Genomic DNA, 23040 nt, shown 5'->3' on the forward strand with positions numbered 1-23040 from the left:
ACTGGCATTAAAATGGAACTGAAAATGTAAAAAGATTTTACAATATTGGGCACAAACAATGCCTGCAGTTTCACTTGTAACTGTATTTTATCACAGGCATCTGCAATCAGAATAGGCTCTTTACATTCTTGAAGCTGTAAAGTTGCAGGATGCAGGCTACTTAAAATTTAGACTTAATAATTTCTTCCTGAAAAGAAACAACTTATTTGCGGCACCAAGCACATAAAATCCAAAAAATTTTATTTGTAAATAAAAATTACACAATGTAGTAAACACTGCAAAGAACCATGCCAGACAGGAAACAACTGTCATGGTGCACCACAGAAAATGCAAGCAATTGTCTTTAGCACTGGCACATAGATAATGGGATGAAATGCTGAATCCAAAGACATAGGAGTAGATATCATACTTCTCTCTTTACACCACATTCTGTATACAATATTATTTTGACATGATCAGCATTGGATCCTAAATTTTGGTCACGTTAAATTCAACATTTCTATTTATTAAATGAACTATTAATGTGAAATAATGGTGATTATATGGTATCTGCAATACATTCCTGCAATGGCAAAACACTCCTAATTCATATCATCAATTCCCATTGTTGCACTCAAGTGTGCATAACCAAATAATTATTAAACAACCAAAATTTGAATATTAAAATGCTTAAAAGTCTTCCAACAAAAAAAGAAGCACGACATGCAAGTTAGCAGTCTTATCATGCTGACTGCTTCTTGAGGTCTACTGTTCGAAATTGGATTTTAAATTTTCAAGGGTTCCGGAGTCTCTTGAAGACGAACCTCATCCCAGTCGACAGCTGTGACCCCATAAAGCATTGGCACTGTCAGGTAAATGACTGAAGATGACTCATCTAAGATTTTGCGATCCTAAATATTGGATCAACTGTGGTGCAGATCATCATTTAAGATCATTTAGATGTGCCCATTGATTGCTACATTTCCTGACAGAAGCCCAAAAAACACAGCAATGGATTGGTACTGTTTTATTCTTGAAAAATTTGACAAAGAGCGCTCCAAAGACACTTACAATATCAGCACGGGTGACAAAACATGGGTTTATAATTACGATCCTGAAACAAAGAGACAGTCTTCAGTATGGTGCTCCCCAGGTGAAGCACCACCACCAAAAGTTTGGAGGAGTAGGAGCTCTGGAAGAAGATGGCAGCCACTTTTTTCAACAAGCTGGGTGGCATCACCTATGTGACCTGGGACACATACTGCACAATCAATATTGAGTGGCATGTTACTGAATGTCTGCCAAAGCAGAGGAGCAGGCAACTTCTTCTGCATCAAGACAATACTTCAGCACACACAGCTGCCACACAACGGACTCCTTGGAGGAGGAAAACGTGCGAGTGTTATGTACCCAATCTACGGACATGACATGGCTCTGTGTGACTTCTTTCTGTTCCCAAAGACGAAGGAAAAAATTTAAGGGCAGTATTTTTCATTCAATGAAGTGGCTATCACAGCATTCAATAGTGCTCTAAGTGACTTATCTCTAGAAGCTTGGACTGGAGCATTTTGAAGTGGCTCCAATGGATACAACAATGTGTAGGTGCACATGGAGAGTAGTTCGAAAAGGTGTAAGAATTATACTTTAAATAAAAAAAATATTCTGCTGAAAACTTCTGGCATAACCCTAGTATGCCTGCTCAGGGGTTGGTTGTGATTATTTGCTGTAGGGGCAAACACAGAATAATTCCTGTTAATGCTGGGGATCTGGGGATAGTAAGTCTGACTGCCAATGTGCCATGGCTTTCAAAGTAATAAGTGGTTCCCTTATGTTATTATGAATACAATGGAAAAATTGTTTTTTTCTTTCTTTTTTTACAAAAAAATCTTTGTGTGTATGGAAAGATGCTGACTGTTTCAGAGCTGCGGTCCAGAATAAGATAAATTTTGTGAAAACAAATTGATTTACATGTACTTTAATTACTTTCCTACACCTCATGAATCTAATACTTTCTATGTGAGACTGCAAATGGTGCACTCAAGAGCAAGTATTTTTCATTAACAAACATAATTTGTATAAATTAGCCCTTCAAGCCAAAGAGTATGAGAAACCCATCATCACTTTAACTTCTAAAGTGGGACTAACAAATAACTCACATCATTTATAGCTTCCTTCCATGTGCTCCATTAGCCCTTTAACTGCTCTGGACGTGTTAACACGGGCACCTTTGTACCTGTCCTTGTGTGCTCTGAACATGTTAACACACGCCACCAGTCCTACTACCTGGTACTCTGAATGTGTCTACACGTAGATACGTTCAGAGTATCAGGTAGAAGGACTGGTGGCGCGCGTAAACATGTCCAGAGCACACAGGGACAGGTACGAAGATGCACGTTAACACGTCCAGAGCAGTTAAAGGGTAAACAAAAGTATCAATACATAAAACAGTACCCAATGTGGTGCTAACAACAAAATTCCATACTACATGGTCTAACCTCATGCTGATCAGTCCTCTGAACAAATCGAAGGTGCACATCACTACCAATTGTAACACAACACTACTGAAAATCCTAACAAACTAAAGATATGTGATGATGTAAATATGACTCCCAATTATCAAATCATGAATACGCCCGTCTAAAAATTTTTCACCATTATGTGCAATCCCTGCGTAATAACATCGATAAAATTAATGAACTGCTAGCAGGTGAACTTAAAGATGTCTCAGTGTTATGCATTTTTGAGGACTGGCTTAACCCAGAATTAATCCAGAATACGAAAATTCATTTCGGCTTCTTACTACTGCAGGAGAAACAGCAAGCAGGGTGGGGATGGCAGTTTGCACAAAGGAGTATGTAGATTTTATTGCCCTACCTGACTTTCACCATCTGGAAACTTTGAACTTTCTTAAACATAATTGAGTCATTGCTAAATAAAGTAAATAAAATGGATTGTGACTGTTAATCTGTGGTGACTTCAATAATGATTCACTCACAAATAATAGAAATAGAGAGATCCTTTGAACCTTGCAACATCTTATAATTTAAAGGCTGAAGTAAAAGCTGCTACCCAAGTAACAGAAACTTGCCAAACAGCTCTAGATCAATTTCTAGTCAAGAAGAGTTTACACAATACTTCACTACAAATTTTCAATGCAGACTTAAGTGACCATATTGCTCAAATATTAAGCATAAAAGTAAAAGTCAGTATTATTAACAACATGTCTTCAAGAATGTCTTGTAGAAGTTATAATCAGGATAATGTAAACAACTTCAACAACTTATTACAGAAAGAAAAATGGTCGGAACTGTACAAAATGAACAATATAAATGAAAAATTTAACACCTTCATTGATACATTAACCCATTTCTTTCAAATTCCATCCGCACTGAAAACTGTAACCATACGCAGGAACTCTAGAACAAATAGCTGGATCACAAGAGGAATAAGGGTTTTATGCCAGAAGAAAAGGCCACTTCATGAAATATGCAACTCAAAAAATTCCTCACCTGAAGTACACACATACTATAAAAAATACTCAAAAATATTAAGAAAAGTAATAAAAACAGCTAAAATAATGATCACTGATGAATACATTTATAATTCAGCTTATAAACCAAAGGCTATGTGGAGTATTATAAAAAAAGAATCTGGAGGATACAGACAATCTTGCAAAAATATAACACTATCACACAAAAATAAAAAAGTAACAAACCCCTTAGAAGTAGCCAACACATTTAACAAATTTTTCACAGATGTTGTTGATAATATGTTACAATCAAACTGACATTAGAGAACCCAGGAAATGAATATAAAATAAGTGCATGTAGTGGATCAATGTACATCAGTACTGTTTCACAAGATGGAGTAACTAAAGTAATAAAGGGAATAAAAAATTCCAACTCTGCAGGCATTGATGGTGTACCTGCAACAATATTAAAGAAGAGTACATCAAACCTAATTGAAATACTCACATTCTTATGTGACTGCTCACTTCAGGCGGGCACTTCCCCTGATGTGTTGAAAACATCAAAAGTTATTCCAGCATATAGAGAAGGTGAGAAAGATAATGTAAATAACTACAGTCCCAACACAATTTCCTCCTGCATCTCAAAAGTATTAGAAAAAGTTATTTATGACAAACTTAAGAAATTTACTAATAAAAACAACATCCTATGTAATGAACAACATGTACTCAGAAATTACATGTCAATGACAACTGCTATTTATGAGTCCATCAATTCCATCCTAAACCGGATGGGAAAATAAAACAAAATTAAAAAAAAGGAATCAATAGGAGTATTTATTGACCTGTCAAAAGCTTTTGACATGGTGGATCATAAAACTCTGCTATCAAAGCTTGAAAGATATGGTATTCGAGGTCTGTCCAACAACTGGACCAATTTCTTCCTGACTAATCATAAGCAGTGTGCATCAAGCACACAAATATCAAACTAAAAACTGTATCAGAACACTTATCTGACAAATTAAATGTGATGTACCCCAAGGATCAGTTATGGGACAACTTCTGTTCCTGTGTACATAAATGATCTAAACTTAAATGTTGATATAAATAAAACTATCACATGATACATGACAACACAATTCTACTAAAAGGAGGCAGCAATGAACAAAATGTGCTGACACAGTAACCTGTAGCATAGCCAGAGGCCTAGGTTATGTTGGAATGTGACAACCTGGCTGCGAGCTGGTAAAGCCAACAAATCTCAACACGAAAATATGATAGCTATAATACACTGATATACAGTGTAGCCAGATAAATATCCATCACTACAATAACCTATCTGTATGAGGGGGGGATCAAATATAAATGGGATTTTATTTTTTATTTAAATTCATTTATTGAAAAACTCAAGGCAATTATAATTTATTTTTCCACATAGTCTCCTGTTTTGGAAACACCTTTGTCCTAGCGTATAGGTAGCTTTTTGATGCCCTCATATACAACTTTAAACATAGCTGTGTGCAACAACCATGAAAATATTTTTTATAGTAAAGACAGCCCACTGGTTGCAATGGATTTTATAGTCAAATTGACCATGGTTTCGACTCCTAAACTAAGGAAGTCTTCATCAGAATTTATATTACATATGTAAGAAGTTGAGCATAGCAGCTCTCGTCATACAATTTTAACGCCAATGTGGCCTTTTTGATATTAAAATTGTATGACGAGAGCTGTTATACTCAACTTCTTACATATGTAATATAAATTCTGATGAAGACTTCCTTAGTTTAGGAGTCGAAACCATGGTCAATGCAACTATAAAATCCATTGCAACTAGTGGGCTGTCTTTACTATAAAAAAAGCCCTCCTCATCATAAAAAGAACTGGGTCATGTCACCAGCCAATTGCACATGAAGTCTTCCACACACTCGTCATCTTCAAATCGTCGCCCTCTAAGAGCTTCTTTAAGCGGTCCGAATAAATGGAAATCGCAGGGTGATAAGTCCAGGCTGTAAGGAAGATGATCAGGTGTAGTCCAGTGCATTTCCTGTAACTTGGAGACAGTTAGAGCTGCAGTATGGGGTTGCGCATTGTCGTGGAGGAGGATGACCTGTCGAATCGATTGGTATTGTTTTTTGCGACAATATGCAACTCTCACCTTGTTCAACAGTTCGCAGTAAGCAGCACTGATTGTACGTTACTCGTGCAAAAAAAATCAATCAACAAAATGCCTCGCTGATGGGGGGGGGGGGGGGGGGGGGGGGGGATACGGTTGAAAGAACCTTGCCACTTGACAGTCGAGTCTTGGCTTTCACTGGTGCTGCCTCCCCTTTCCTCCAACACTCCGAACTGGCTTGTTTGGATTCTGGAGTGTGGTGGTGAACCCATGATTCATCACAGGTGATGAACTGACTAAAAAATGCATCACCTTCTTCCGCAAACCTTAAGCCTCTGATAGACTTCCTAATGTCTCAACTTCAGATTTTCTGTCAAAAGTTTACGGACCCATCTGGAACACACTTTACGGAACTGTATCATTTGTGATCATTGCTTGACAGTTTCCATAACTGATTCCGACTTATTGTGCAATTTCTGATCATCATCAATAACGTCTTTAACCGCACAAATGGTTTTATCTGTAATGCTCGTCCGATGACGATGATCATGTTGCTGATTTTCCACACGTTGCTCTTCCTTGAACTTTTTATGCCAGGCAAACACACGCATTATTGATAATGTTTTATCACTGAACTGTGCAGTCAATCTTTGGCACTTTTCTGCCACTGTAACTCTTTCACAAGCAAGAAATTTGATAATTATGCGTTGCACAATGGAGGGGTGCACCTGCTGCTCATACTTCGTGGGTGTTACTGACGAAACAACGAGAAATATCTAATAGCATGCTCTCGTCTCTTCTAATGGTCCCGCCTAAGCACGAGGCCAGTCCTCTAACTGTTGATGTTCAGGAACAAAAACCCTGTTTATATTTGATCTCCCCTTGTATGTCTTATTTCGGATCTTGCCAAAACAAGATGTGAACAAATTCTAATCTAATAGAACAAAATATCACCTAACTTTACTTAGAGACCAAACAAATTAGGAACAAGCATTCTGATTCCCTACCAACAACAAACTCACAGTTTGTTCTATTTACTTCCCAGTGTTCACCATACAAATTATTACCAACATTGGCATGCAATGCAACCGCTGCTGACACTGTAAGAACACTTTCACCAAGCTACTTCATCTCTGCATAATTTCTGCGATCTACATCCACTTTAACCTGCTTAGTATAATCAAGCCTTGGTTTTCCTAAGCAATGTTTGTCCCATCTCTCATTATCAAACTATTCCTTATGCCATCAAGATCTGTCCTATCAGTAGATACCTTGTTTTAGTCCTGTTGTACCTCAAATTTTGTAACTTTGCAATGTGATTTAACAGCTCTTCAGTTGCTACCTAATCTACCAATCTAACCTTCGGTATTCTGTACCACCACATTTCAAAAGCTTTACTCCCCCCTTCCAGCCTGTAATGTTTACCATCCACATTTAACACCATGTACAGCTACACTCCACACAAATGCATTCAGAAAATTAATACATGTTAAAATAATTCTTTTTGAGTAATGCCCTTCTCCTCACTGCCAGGATGGATTTATGCCTTGACTTCAGCCAGCATCATTTTACTGCCCAAATGGCAAAACTCACATAACTTATTTTTAGTGTCTTATTTACTAATCTAAGCCCCTTGGCATTTGACTACACATTACCCTCATTTTACCTTTGTTTATTTTCATCGTATGGCCATTTTTCAACATACTATTCATTCGGTTTAAATTGTCAGGCTGACTGTTTTATCCGCCGTCCGACTGTTTTAAGTTTTGCATGTCCAGATCCAGACTGGCTGGCGTACAAAATATAAACACTCGTGCAGGGAATGAACAAGCTTTATTGCATGGCACAGAAAATGGAAACTTATTAAGAGTCAGCAGCTTGAGAGAAGATTTATGATCATATAGATTCTACTCTTGAGATATAAGAATAAATCTAAATTAGTGCATAACCAAGTAAGTCATGAACATACTTCTGAAAAACAATAGATAACAAATCTAAGAATAAGTATATTTCTAATAGAAATAAAACAGCACCTCTGGCAGCTAGCACGAAAAATGTTTTGACAGCTGTGATGTAAATAAACACACAAACATGTGTGCCCCACACTCCCAGCGCGCGCACACACACACACGTCCATACTAGCATGTACTTGTGACCACAAGACACTGCACAAGGTCCGTAATCTCATATGCTAAATCAGCCCCCTCAGAGGAACCAGACTACTGTCCACAAAGCATGGAGGGATATGAATGCATTGTACTGATTGTCTTGTGCATTCTGGAGGATTGTCTGCAGTGGGTGATGTGGCGCACTGGTGGTGATTTGTTTGCTTGTTTGTTTTGTTATAGAGTGCAAAAACAACTAGGGTCATACACACCCACATCAGAACTGTAGAACATGAAAGACAAAAAAGGAGTTAAAAATGACTACACATTAAGCACAATCGACGGAAGGACAGCTAGAAACAGGGATCTGGAGAAAGGTCCAAAAAAATACGCCATAGAGAAATGGAGGTCCTGAACTAAAGATTAGATGTCCTTCGCCATATTGCTACAAAGGATAAAAAGCAAAACATGGTCAACAGCCCATGCGTCATTTGCTAAAATGGCCGATAACTAAGACAACAAACATAAAGGAAAATGTAAGTGGTTAAAAAAAAAGGGGCATTCCATCAGGAAATGACGGACCATAAAAGGTTGAGGCCAATGAACGCAAAGTGATGGAGGAGCACCAATTAACAAATGGAGATGGCTAAAGAGGTAGCCTCCAATACGCAACCGAGCTAAAATAATCTCCTCCTCCAAGAGCCGTCAGTGCACACAAACGTACCAGCATAAAGTTCCGTGTGAAGGTTGTGAAAGAGATAGAGTGACGCTGGAGTAGTGTTCTTAGGAAGCAAATGAAGGCCAAAGTGAACATGGGCCACAGCATGAAGCCAAAGTGGTGAAGGGTTCACACACATTGGGAAACTGGCGGGTAGCATGAAGTTAAGCTGACGGAGCAAGGGTCGAAAGTGAACTCCAGGAGGTAACAGAGAAGAGGGACGCGCCCCATACCGGCAACCAAAGAAGTCATTGAAAGAGGAGGCATAGGATAGGTGGCCAGGCACGGCAGACGGACAGAGTGTGTATCTTCTGAGGTGAAAGTAAAGGGGTATGGCAGCTGTAATTTGGCAGCTTCTGCATACAGACTCTCAATCGGGTTAATGTAAAAGGTGCCAGTGGCCAAACAGATTGCAAGACAGTGGATAGCATTGAGACAGCAGAAGAGGGACAGAGATAGAGATGTAGATGTGCAGATGCATAAACAAAACACCCATAGTATAGTTTGGGTACAAACGGAGGAGGGTAGTCTGATCTGCTCCCCTGGAAGTATCGCTGAGGACGTGTAGGACATTGAGGGATCGTGTACAGTGGGCAGCCAGGTAAGACACGAGGGACAAACAAGGAAGTTTCCTATTGAGCATGAGCCACAGCAACTTCATAGTTCTAACAAATGGAAGAGCAACATGCCCAAGATGGAAAGACGGTGGAAGAAACCAGTTATGCCACAAGAAATACATACAAACAGTTTTGACAGTGGACAGGTGAAAGCCATTGTTGATGCTCCATGAGTAACAACAATCAAGACATTGCTGAAGACACCACTCGAGGAGACAAGTCCACTGAGAACTGCAATTGATCCCAAAATCATCAATGAAAAGAGAGCTGGAGATGCCCAGCAGGAGACAGGCTATTATAGGGTTAATGGTGATAGCAAAGAGGTCGACACTCAGGACGGAAGCCCGAGGTGCACCATTTTCCTGGACAAGGATGTCCAACGATGCAGAAACAACACGTACCTTGAAAATTCTGTCTTTTAAAAATTCATGAAGGAAATGTGCCATGCAGGCACAGAAGCGCCATGTGTAGACAGTATGGAGGTTGGTTGATTGGTTTAAAAGAGAGGGGAAAGGACTAAACTATGAGGTCATCAGTCCCTTGTTCCGAAGGAAACATTGCCCCAAGGGTAAGAATAAGACAAAACAGAATGAAAGGAAAAACCACAAACACGACTGAAGGACAACAAACACTTAAATGGCCAAATGGGGACAAGAAAACCACAAAGACGCAAGAAACAAGTAGAAGAGGTTAAAACAGTAAAGTAGGTTACCATGACTGGCTGACCACGAGGATAAAAAGAAAAAGCCAGCCACTCTGCAACACATTAAAACCTCCACCCTGAAAGCACTAGGGTGGAGGACACACAGGGACAAAGGACATGTGCTAAAACTTAGGACAAATAATAAAACTCACTCTCATGAATAAAATGTAAAACTAAAACTGCTGTTGAGGCATTGTCGCCCTACACCGAAAGTAGGGTACTGGGAAAGTTAAAAGTCTGCTGCAGAGGGGCTAAAAGTGGGTAGTCCAGTAAGAGATGGACAACCGTCATTCGTGAGACGCGTCAGCCACGTATGGCCAATGCGGAGCTGACAGAGAACCACAGAGTCCCTGCGAGAGGCGCGCACCGAGGCCTTCCACACATTCGTAGTTTCCTTACTGGCGTGCAGCTTGTTGTGCGTACTGTGGTTATGCCATTCCGTCTCCCAAAACTGCAAAACCTTGTGGTGTAATACTGAACGCAGGTCAGTTTCAGAGAAGCCGATCTCCATAAATGGTTTCTCCATAGCCTATTTGGCCAGCCTGTCAGCAAGTTCATTGCCTGGGATTCCGATGTGACCTGGGGTCCACACAAACACCACTCAACGACTGGACTGTTCCAGGGCATAGATGGACTCTTGGACGGTCGCTACCAACGGATGACGAGGGTAGCACTGGTCGATAGCTTCTAGGCTGCTCAAGGAGTCAGTACATAGGAGAAATGACTCGCCTGGGCATGAGTGGATGTGCTCAAGAGCACGAGATAGGGCCGCCAGCTCTGCAGTGAATACACTGCAGCTATCTGGCTGTTCTATATGTCCTCCATGAACATAGGCAAAGCCAATGTGACCATCAGTGTAAATCACTTCATGGCCCCGGTACATGTCAATTCTTGACAGGAAGTGACAGTTGACAGTTGCACGGTTAACTGAGTCCTTCGGGCCATGTGAAAGGTCCAGGCGAAGCTGTGGCCTAGGTGTACACCATGGAGGTGTTCGTGCATGAACCTCAAGTATGGGTGGTAAAGGCAAGGACTCCAGTTCGGAGAGAAGGGATCGCACACGAACTGCAATTGTAAGCCATGACCTGGGCCACAGATGAGGGACATGAAATGTTGTGAGCGGGAAAAGGGGATGGTTATTCGGAGGCACAGGAGAATTACGAACGTTTGCAACATAACTGGAGAGCAATTGTGCACGCTTAACCTGCAATGGAGGGACTCCGGCCTCCTCCAGGACGCTGGTCAACGGACTCGTCCTAAAAGCTGCTGTCGCTAGGCGAACGCTACAGTGGTGCAATGAGTCGAGTAAATGCAACTCTCAGGATGCTGCCCAACCATAAACCACACTCCCATAGTCAAGGCGAGATTGAACAAGGGCTCTGTAGAGCTGCAGCAGCGTAGAGTGATCTGCACCACAGTTGGTGTTGCTCAGGCAACGGAGGGCATTGAGGTGCGGCCAGCACTTCTGCTTAACCTGACGGAGATGAGCAAGCGAAGTTAATCGGGTGTCAAAACCCAGCCCTAAGAATTGACTTGTCTCCACTACAGTGAGTGGATCATCATTAAGGTAAAGTTCTGGTTCCAGATGAACGGTATGATGCTGACAGAAGTGCATAACACATGATTTTACGGCCAAAAACTGGAAACCGGGGTTAGAGCCCTTCACTGCGCCTTATGGATGGCACCCTGTAGGTGCCGCTCAGCAACATCAGTACTGGTGGAGGAGTATGAAACGCAGAAGTCGTCTGCATAAAAAGAAGGTGAGATGGAAGGCCCTACAGCTGCTGCTAGACCATTAATGGCCACTAAAAATACAGATACACTCAATACGGAGCCCTAGGGGACCCCATTTTCCTGGATATGGGGGGAACTATGGGAGGCACCGACTTGGAAACTGAAAGTACGAAGCGACAGGAAATTGCGGATAAAATCGGGAGGGTCATTCCATGTCAAGTCACCCAGGCCTTGACACCAACCATGTCAGATTTTGATGAAACTTGGTACAATTACTTCTTTTATCATCCTGAAAGCACTTGTAAAATTTTTTTGCTCTTTCTCTGATAGTTTTTTTTTTTTATAAATTTTTAAAATTTTTAGATTTGGCGTTGTTTCAGCAGTCGGAAATCTTAACTTAAACGTGTCCTCACAACTAAAAAAATTTGTATATTAAAGAATACTCAAGATATCAGTATGAAATTTTGGAATAAGTTTGTGTATTATATCTAAATGTTAAAAAAATTACCATAAAGATATATTAAAACCTTTCAAATTAATAAAAATTTACAAGGTTTTTTTTTATTATTTTTTTTTTTTTATTTTTTTTTTTTTTTAGCTAACGGATGTTCAGTTTTACAAAAACTGCAATATCTAGAGTCTCAGACCTGATAGAAAGCTCAAATTTGTTTTAAAATACTCTTAATTGTATACGCTATTAGATAAAAGAAAAATTATGTTGGCTTTTTAACCTGTTTAATAGTTATCTAATTTTTAAAATAATATTAATTATATTTTAAAAATAAAAAGTACCTAGTGACTTAGACACCGAAAATAAGTTTTTGTCTTCTTCAAGTAACAATGTACGCTTGGATTTTGTTTTGTTACTCCTGTGTTTTGAAGTAAAAAATTATTACAGTGTTAAATAGTGCTTGGATAGTATTTTATTAAGTTTATTCGAACTTTCAGTAAGTACTGTTACTTAGTTTACAGAGATTCTTTTCCAATATCCTATAAAAGTAACCAGAACAGTAATCAGACCAAAAGTGAAATCAGTATGTCAGATATTCAAACCTGTAGCGTAGGGTTATTTAAAAATCTGACTGTTTCCAAACAACCTACACACCTTCAAAAAAGTTACAGCCGGTATCTGAATTGAGCAAGGAAGAAAAAGATTTGAACCACTTACGATCTGGAATTAATCTGTGTGAATTTAAGAATATATGTTCATACCACAGCTACTACTTTTTAAACGTTTTTGAAAAATATCAAACAACATGTGTAGACCCACTAAAAAAACACAAAAAGCCCATCAAAAAAATCATTGAGAAGTGTAGGCTTGGATCTTTCTAAACAATTACTGACAAAAAATATTAGCATAAAACCTGGACAAAAGTTTTGCTCAACATCCCGTAACTTTTGTGAGGAAAAATTAAGAGTTGAAGTCAATGAAAGTGAAACAGATGAAGTCATGGTTGAATTAGAATCACAGGAATCCAGAAATGAATCCCTCGTACAAACAAACATTGCTCTTGATAATTTAGGTTTAACACCGATAGAGCTTCATGGCTTGTCAGAACAAAGTAAAGGGTCTTATTTTAAAAGGAAGGTTAGCAGTATTGAAAAGACTGCAAAAAAGGCGGTTTCAAAAGCATTAAAATATGATGCACCAAGTTCTGATGATGTCGAAGAAGATACAAGTGTGGTTGAGAAAGCAAAGGATTTTGATGTAATGATTTCTCTTATGAAAGAGAAGATTTCATCTGTTGTGAGGTCTAGAAAAATCCAGATTCTGACCTTGGCTCCAGATTCTCGGAGTCAAAATAAAGTGATGAAAGAATTTAATGTAAGCGAGTACATGGTGCGACAAGCTAGAAAGCTAAAATCTGAAAAGGGTATTTTGGAAACTCCTGGTCCAAAAAAAGGTAAAACTCTTTCTGAAAATACAGTAAGACTTGTAACAGATTTTTATGAAAAGGGTGAAAGTTCCAGAGTGCTACCTGGAACAAAAGACAAAGTAAGTGTTCAAAAAAATGTGTACATGCAAAAAAGACTCATTTTGTGTAACTTGAGAGAACTCTATTATTCTTTCTAATGGGAGAATCCCGAGGTACAAGTAGGATTTTCAAAATTTTGTTTCTTGAGAGCTAAATGGTGTATCCTTGCTGGTGCTGCAGGCACACACACAGTATGTGTATGCAGTATCCACCAGAATGTTAAACTATTACTGGATGCTGTGAAAATTGAAGAATCTTATAAAGACCTAATTAAGATGCTAGTGTGCAACACGGAAAACCAAAACTGCATGCTACGTCATTGCGACAGCTGTACTGCAAATACTGCACTGAGTACTTATCTGAAAAACTACGTGAAGATTATGATTTAGAAGAAGAAATTGTAATCAGTCAGTGGGCTAACACAGACACGGCAGAAATGATCAAACAGTCTATCAGTGTTGAAGACTACATTTCTTTATTGGTTAGGTCATTGGAAAAGCTCACCCCGCACTCGTTTATAGCAAAATCCCAATCAGCAGCCTTTAAAAGATTGAAAGAAGACCCACCACCCAAAACAGCAATTATTGTGATGGGTTTCAGTGAAAATTATTCCTTTGTTATACAAAATGAGATCCAAAGTTACAACTGGAATAGAGGTGGTTGTACTCTACACCCAGTTGGAGTTTTTCTAAGAAATGAGGAAAACAATGTTTTTGTTTCCAACCAATGTTTTATTAGTGATGACCAAGAACGTGATACTGGTTTTGTTAACTTTGTACAAAAAGAAATTACAAAGTGGCTGTCATCACATCATACTGACATTGACTCAGTTCACTACTTTACAGATGGTTGTGCTGGGCAGTACAAAAATAGAAACAGTTTTAAAAATTTGACTGAACACTTGAGAGACTTTAATTTGAAGGCCCAACACACTTTTTTTGCAACAAGTCATGGGAAGTCAATTTGTGATGGCCTAGGAGGAACTATTAAAAGAATTTTAAGGAAAGCTAGTCTACAGCTTTCAGACAAAGAGCAAATAATGACAGTAATCGATGTGTGTTCATTTTCACTTTATTGACAAAAAAGAAGCTGATTTGCTACGGTTAAAAACTAGAAAACCGTTTTTCAGCAACCCGAACCATTCCTGGAACAACAAGTTTTCATAACTTCAAACCACTTCCAACAAAAAACCTTGAAATTAGAAGGACTGCAGATAGTGTAAAACCCTCCTTACTCTTTTCTTTCCATTCATCTTCTGATTGGGTTCGTGTTGAACCATCCATAAATAGCTATGTGGCTGTAAATTATGATGGTAACTGGTACTTTGGACTGGTAAAAACAATATTCAATGATGAAGAAGATGCAGAAATTCTATTTCTACATCCTTCAGGACCAGCTGCATCATTTTATTGGCCTGAAAGAGAAGATTCTTGCATAGTGCCTTTGGAGCACATAGTCTGTGTAGTAGACGCACCTCAATCAAGCGGCACTGGAAGAATGTATTACTTCAATAAAGACTGTATCAAAAGAACTGAAAGCTCTTGGATGAAGTGGAAAAACAAGTTGAATCAGCATTAATGTTTATTAAAAAGACAAAATTACTCAAAAAATTCAATGTTTCAAGCAATCAGTTGGGTTATACATAAGTGTCATAAGTACACTATCTTTGTACATAATTCTAATGTAATCTACTATAATTAATAAACATGTTAAAAAGCCATCATTATTTTTGTTTTATCAAGTAGCCTATATGTTTAAGAGTAAATTAAAACAAATTTGAGCATTCTATCAGGTCTGAGACTCTAGATATTGGAATTCTTATAAAACAAAACATCCGTTAAAAAAAGAAAAGAAAAAAAATACATATATATATTTTTTCATGGAAAATATTAATATATTTTAATAGTATCATTTTTATCTTCAAATATGTATAATAAATAAACTTGCTGCAAAAATTCATGATGTTATCTAGAAGAGTTTTTAAGATAAGCAATTTTAAAGTTTTGAATACAAATTAAATTTACCATTTCGGAAGGTTCGGAAAACGCAAAACATAAAAACTTAAAAAATTTATAAAAAAAAAAAACTATAAGAGATACAGCAAAAAAATTTTGCAGGTGTTGTCAGGATAGTATTAGAACCATTTGAGCCAAATTTCATGAAAATCTAAGGAGGTGGGTGTAAAATTGGGTGATTTGATGTGGAATGACCCAGGAGCCAGCCTTGGAAACCCCACTTGTATAATGTAGCAAGGATATAATGTCGCCAGGTGGTGTCTTACACTTTTCGTAAATCCAAAAAGACGGCAACCAGGTGTTGGCATCTGAAAAAGGCTGTTCGGATGGCGGACTCAAGGGACCAAAATTATCAGTGGTATAGCGGCCCTGGCGGAAGCTGCCCTGACATGGAGCCAGCAGGCCATGTGACTCCAGGACACAACCCAAACGCTTACACACCGTATGTTCCAGAAGCTTACAAAGAACGTTGGTGAGGCTGATGGGCCGATAGCTATCCACATCAAGCGGGTTTTTACCAGGTTTAAATACCAGAATGATGGTGCTCTCCTGCCATTGCGATGGAAAGACGCCATCGCACCAGATCCGGTTGAAGATGATGAGGAGATGTCGCTTGTTGTCAGATGAGAGATGTTTAATCATCAGACAGTGGAACTGATCTGGTGCAGTAGTTGTGTCGGTGCAATGTGCAAGGACAATGAGGAGCTCCCACTCTGTAAATGGGGTGTTATAGGGTTCACTGTGGCGTGTGGCGAACGAGAGCACTTTCCTTTCCATCCGCTGTTCGAGGGTGCACAAGGCTGGGGGGTAGTTCTCCAACGAAGAGGCTCAAGCATAGTGCTCAGCAATCGTATTTGCATTGGTAGATAACACGGCATTGATGTTAAGGCCAGGGACATTTGTTGGGGTCTGGTACCCGAAAAGACATTTAATCTTGGTCCAGACTTGGGAAGGTGACGTATGGCACCCAATGGTCGAGACGTATCTCTCCCAACACTCCTGCTTCCGTCATTTGATAAGTTGGCAAATGCTGGCACGGAGATGTTTAACGGCTATGAGGTGCTCCAGGGAAGGATGCAGCTTATGCCGCTGTAGAGCTCACCGACGGTCCTCAATTGCTTCAGCGACTTCCGGCAACCACCAAAGAACTGCCTTTCACCGTGGGCACCCTAAAGAGCGAAGGATCGTGTTTTCTGCCACAGAAACGGTCGTTGTAGTAACCTGCTCAACCATCACATTGATGTTACCTTATGGAGGAGAATCAACGGTGACAACAAAGGTGAAAGTTTCCCAGTATGCCTTGTTTAAAGCCGATCTGGGAAGGTGTCCATGGGCCTGATGCCAGGGCAGTTACAGTAAGATGGGGAAGTGGGGTCCACATTGCCGGGAACAAGGTTTCCTGGGGGGCAATGCAGAAAGCAGATGTAAAGCTTAACAGTTGCTGTAGCTCAGACAGGCAGTGGAAAAAACTGCCGCAATTCCACTGGAGGATGATGTCATTGTGAGACTGAGAAGGCATGGAACATTCAATGAAGCAGTTTATGCCTCAGGGTCACCTGCTGCCACTGACTTTTTGCCCGAGACTGAGATTCATTGGAAGAATCCTAAGGAAATGCAATCCGAAAACAAAGGAAGTAGTTTACATTACACTTGTTCGCCCACTGCTTGAATACTGCTCAGCAGTGTGGGATCCGTACCAGATAGGGTTGATTGAAGAGAGAGAGAAGATCCAACGGAGAGCAGCGCGCTTCATTACAGGATCATTTAGTAATCACGAAAGCGTTACGGAGATGATAGATAAACTCCAGTGGAAGACTCTGCAGGAGAGACACTCAGTAGCTCGGTACGGGCTTTTGTTAAAGTTTCGAGTACATACCTTCACCGAAGAGTCAAGCAGTATATTGCTCCCTCCTACGTATATCTCACGAAGAGACCATGAGGATAAAATCAGAGAGATCAGAGACCACACAGAAGCATACCGACAATCCTTTCCACGAACAATACGAGACTGGAATAGAAGGGAGAACCGATAGAGGTACTCAGGGTACCCTCCGCCACACACCGTCAGGTGGCTTGCGGAGTATGGATGTAGATGTAGGGAGCAGTCTATATCCATTGTGTCTGAGGGTCCGGCGAGATCCAGGTCCTCAGCAGACGCCATAATCTCCATTCCGGTTTCATTTAACCAATACAATTTTCACCCCTTCCTCTGTGGTTGTCCAGTCTATTCTAATGCACTAATGTGACTGTACATATGTTGTAGATTATAAATCCATTTACCTGAACTTCCGAGAACCCTTTTTTCATACTTGTTACCTATTCCACTAGGTTAACCTGTTTAGATGGTACTGCAACTGTCCCAGTAAGTCTGCTCACTGTTGACGAATGGAAACAGTGTAGAAACAATATCACATCAATAGGATCACAGTTCGTAAGGCACCTTAGTGTTCAAACCAACCTTCATGTTGGAAAGAGTTTTACTTTACTTAACTCCACATAATGGCCTTTCAAGTTGTTATTTATTGCTGTTAAAAAATTGTTTAGCTAATTTGAAGAACACCTGGTTACTATTGGTTAATTGCACACTGTATTTTGAAATTGGGTCCCTTGAAACATTGCCAGAAAACTTATTCTATACACATGGATTTTCTTGACATTAAATACACGCACAAAAAAGACTAATTGAAACAAATTATTGTGTATATTTAAAGTGAGTTAAACAACTTCAGTGAGATGATCAGAACTATGTATTTCGTCCAGTGTATAAACAAGAGATTTTGAGTGGCAAGTGACTATGGTTTACCAATGATTGAAATAACACAAACAGGACAAATTGATTCTTCCTTTCATATTTTCTGTGGCTTCTCCTGTCAAGATGATAGTCACTAAAAAGGATATACATTCTACTGTCATTCGCTGCGCATTTCCAGAGTGCAATGTTTTCATAGCACTTCCCCTTTGTAATTCATTTTTCTTGTATCATTAGAGACAGTGTTAGTAACATAAAACATTATTACGTTCTTCTATAGTTAACTAGAAGCCAATATTCTGATATACTAAAAGCGAAATATTGAACACTACTGCTTCGGGGAAGTGAAGAAAGTGAACGCAAAACGCACTGTACACAATATGAATGAATTACCTTGTTGTCTCGCCATCAATAGAGGTTAGCTGCGCTCCTTCGCTTCTAACAGCTATTAAGAACTGATATAGGCTCATAGACGCGTCTACTGCCACCTTCCTACCTGCAACGAATTTTTTCGATGTTAAACCTCACAAAACGCGGTTCACTCAACAAGTACATCAGGTGTGAATATGTTCTAATTATGCGTACCAAAATAATGTTTAATTTCACTCTCCTTTACAGCATTAGGTGCGATATCAGCAATAACTTTCGCTAATCCTAAAATTCCCATTCTTGCTACTTTAACCCACGTTTAATTGACAGTACACAAACCCACAAGAGCGCGGGAACTTCTACATATCGACTGAAATATCGACGACGAATATCAATACGATTTGACATCGATGTTACGTTGCGAAGCTAGAAATCTGCTGACGAGAGATTTATTATTACTTTTTCTGCCTAATACTTTTTCTACCAAACAAATTTTTTAACTAAACCGTGTAAAAATTTGCAAGGTACATGGAAAAGAATACTATCTTGTATTTTTTACGAACCGGTTGGTACGACCAGAGTCTGGTGCAGTCATTTGTTTCAATACAACTTTGAAATTGATATTTGATACTATGGTGGGTTGTGTGATGTGTTGTTTGTTATTGTTTTGACGGAGCACGTGCGTGGTTACTAAGAGATGTACGATTTAATTAAAACGATTGGTGATGATGAAGAGATACCGGATTTTTCGGAAAATTCTGATGACGAGGAAGAGGTATGTATTTTTCTACGTGATCAGTAAAACATTTCCAGTAAATAAAAGGATTTTCCTATTCGTTTGTCTTATCTGTCATGGTGTCACATATTTCGATTTACTAAATATGTTCCAGATAGCATTACATTTTTCAGTTGAGAATCGCAATGGAATGCGCTAATTAATAGTCGAACATTAAGCAAGTATTAAACTTCTTTGTCATCTTATTTTACCTGACGCTAAGCGAAGTGTACAATCAGCAACAAAATCTGGACTAATACCTTGAGTACTTAATTATTCCACTACTTTGAAATTTTTTTTCTTGCTTTTTAATTTGTAAAGGGTGGAGGCAGCAAGCCTTGTTGACCGACCTGATTTCGATTTTCTGTGATTTTCGTAAGTTATTTCAGGCAGATGCCAAGATAGTTCTTATTATGATGTCATTGCGAACAGACAGTCCCTACCTTGTCAAACTAGACAAGTAACTATGTAAATATAATGAGATTTCAATCTGCCAGGAAGTTTCAACTTTGTAAATGCATGTATATTTGAATTCACACTTTTTGTTCTTAATCTGTAATACACCATGCCCAAAGTCCTTGCAAATGTAGTCCAGGGGTTAATAATGCTGCTACTGCCACTACTACTACTTCTGCTTCTTCTAGTACTAGTACTACAAATTTCTGATTTGTACAATATTTTCATACATCACTGTGCTTTTGCTTTGTAACAAGCATTGATCAGATGTAGGGCGGAGTGTGATAAGTGAACAGTGTCTTAATGTAAATAAGAATCCAGATTTTTCCACCAAATTCCTTTCTTAGTAGATATTGAAATTGGTGTACCAAATACTTAAAAACTTCAAAAAATTGGAAGACATTAATGTAAATGTATCTACACACACACACACACACACACACACACACACACACACACACACACACACACACACACAGAGCTAACTGTATACATCTGTCTCCAATTTTTAAAAACAGGTGCCAACAGTGATGTCACTGGGCAAAACAGGATGTCAGCTTCACAATGTTTGTTACACTGTTCATCTTCATTTGACCTACATATGTTGCAATCCAAACAGATGAGTGACATCTGCAACTTAAATACATAAACAAAAACTTTGTAGAAACATATCTAAGTTTGATTCTACAAGAATGTACAGATGGCTAGTGTTGTTAACTAGCGCCTGTAAAGTAGACTAACACCTGATAATTATCTCCACTAATCCACAAACGTATTGGTTAATACGATGTATAAAAATTAAAATTCCTTTGAGGATTTCTGGAGTTCGTGGTGCCACCTGTTTGCTTTGACTTGGGATGTATTCAAGATGGTGAACACCCCTGTTCCAAGCTTATACAATATGGGAACGTTACACACAGGAAAAGGCACAAACACTGCAAAAAATATTGAATTGGAAAAAATAACATGAAACAAACAGAAAAAATGCAGGACTTATGTGGTTTTAGGCAGGAACAAACTAAATGTACAATAATTCTAATAATGAAAAATGACAAAACAAGTACTTCCACAAAAATCAAGCAAAGGAAATCCTCAATGGTCAACAAAACTTAATAAGAACTGATATTGGAAGTGCTTTACCTACACGAGTCAAAGTAAGTCTGTGATATAACAAACCAAAACAAAGCAACAAGTAAAAGGAACCAGAAATTTAACATGATCTATATAGCTCAAACAAAGTCCACAGTTCCATTAACCCGCATATGGCTCCAAAGTATCAAACAGTTCACTTTACCTACATTGCCAAAATGAAGTCTGCAGAATGACAGCACCAAAACTATCTCATATACGTAATTTCAAAAATGTAACCTCATCAACGTAGGTAAAACAAACTCCTCAGTATCTAGCAATCACAATCCAACACAATTACATGCAACTAACTACACTTCCAAAAAATTTATAAAAAGAATCACCAGTCTCAAAATACAGGAAATATGCAGTTATGAGTATAAACACATGTACCCCTACTATCCAAATGCAGCCACACAAATCCAAGCTGGCTCAACACAGAAACGTGTGCACACATACTGAAAAACAGGAGCAATGGCAAAAATAATCAGTACAATCTCTTGAGAGGCCACCCTAGAATTCTCAGACAAGGAACCCTTTTTGTTTGCCAGTACATGTATATCACGTCTACCGATTTCTGTGCTATTGGGATAATTTCTTCTTGTTGTGTCCTTTTCTTATTTTAGGGTGTACAAGAAATACCTTTCCACAATAATGTTTACTTTAGAAATCCTTATAACTTTTTAAATACAGATTTGATTTTGATATACTAACATAAATCTTGGGTTCTTAATACATAACTGAATAATACAATCAGGTTTATTATAATTACAATCAGATTTCTCTGCACGAATTTTATGCATACAAGTTTTAACATTTGGTTTTATTTTTTATACATACTTTTGTATAGAAATTATATTTCATCATAATTTTGTTGTATTTCATTATTATTGTGGGCATAGTACCACAGTTTCATTATCATTATGCACATGGTACCCTAGTTTCATGAATTTAGTTAACCGTTAATGTTACAATGTGTGCTCATGTAGTTACAGACCTTAGCATATTCATTCCAAGATAGTATCAGGTCTGAGCAGGTCTGTGTCATACTCTCTGTTAAATGTTGTCCCATTCTGTTTCTCTACAAGTAGCATATTTCATTAAGCACTGATTTAGTTACTGTTCACTTTCAATGACCGCTGCTTTATTGTTAACAATGGTGTCATGTTGATTTTCTGACCGTGACAAACAACCCACACGTTGAGATAGTCCTGTACTTACCTTATTGCGTCTTCAATACATAAGTGAAATATCAGTGGCGACAGTGAGGATCTTTGTCTTTACAGCTTTCCTGTTGGATCACTCTGTGAGTGCTAGATGCACCTGCCTGCTTCTCAATGTTATCAAAATCATTCTACAAATCTATGAAAGCAATGTGTGAGCCCATATTTTCTGCTAAATCATCTCTATTATTAACTACAGTGATAAAATTGCTTCACCTGTGCCCCTCATTCTCCTGAAATGAAACCAGTCCTCTCCTAATTTACTTTTCATTCATTCTTCCATTCTGTAACAACACTCCATTATTAAGATGAGTAAAGAACAATAAATCATAAGTTCACTTACAGTGTCCAATTAGTACACAGCAACTAATACATTCAGTAGCTCATTGTCTGACTGTTGCCATAAGATAACAGTGGAGTTTATTCACACTAACGTTTTGCTTTTCTGATGTTTGCCAAGCTAAAATGTGTGGGGAACTCACAACCATTGTAACACTGTAATGGCATGTGATGGGTGTCAACTAACAGGTAATTTTAATTCGACCACAGGTAACGCGAATACAAGGATGTTCACAACCTCTGTAATGGCATGTAATAAATGTCAGATAACATATATCCTAATTTCAGTTCAATCACAGGTAATTCAAACACAAAAATTCACAACCTCTGTAAAGGATTGTCAGTGTTTTTGAGAATGTGAAGTGTCTTCTGTACAAAATAAATACATTGTTCCATCCCGGATTTTCCAGTGATTGAAAGAAACACATTGTCTACTTATTTAAGTGAGATATGAGATGTCTGTGGTTCTCTCAGAGGTGCTTGTCATCTGCAATTTGAATGGTATCATTGTAAATTCAAACAATGATTTTGGAGTAATTGACTCTTTGTTTATTAAGTCTGTGGTCTCAAGT

The 23040-nt window shown here is 38.6% G+C and overlaps 2 protein-coding genes across 2 annotated transcripts in view; one reads left to right on the top strand and one right to left on the bottom strand.

Moving 5' to 3' along the window:
- The window catches only part of LOC124619834 (flap endonuclease 1), an 89024-nt gene extending 70119 nt beyond the window's left edge, over positions 1 to 18905 (bottom strand). The window contains exons 1-2 of the mRNA XM_047146442.1: positions 18764 to 18905; positions 18572 to 18674 (exon numbers count right to left, since the gene is read on the bottom strand). Coding sequence (XP_047002398.1) covers positions 18572 to 18674; positions 18764 to 18845 — 185 coding nt within the window. The 5' untranslated portion in view covers positions 18846 to 18905. The remainder of the gene's footprint in view (positions 1 to 18571; positions 18675 to 18763) is intronic.
- Positions 18906 to 19162: 257 nt separating this feature from the next.
- Positions 19163 to 23040, top strand: part of LOC124619747 (probable ATP-dependent RNA helicase DDX27) — an 83483-nt gene continuing 79605 nt past the window's right edge. Inside the window, exon 1 of the mRNA XM_047146326.1 lies at positions 19163 to 19322. Coding sequence (XP_047002282.1) covers positions 19245 to 19322 — 78 coding nt within the window. The 5' untranslated portion in view covers positions 19163 to 19244. The remainder of the gene's footprint in view (positions 19323 to 23040) is intronic.

Source organism: Schistocerca americana, chromosome 6 (assembly GCF_021461395.2).
Source record: "Schistocerca americana isolate TAMUIC-IGC-003095 chromosome 6, iqSchAmer2.1, whole genome shotgun sequence".
NCBI lineage: Eukaryota > Metazoa > Arthropoda > Insecta > Orthoptera > Acrididae > Schistocerca > Schistocerca americana.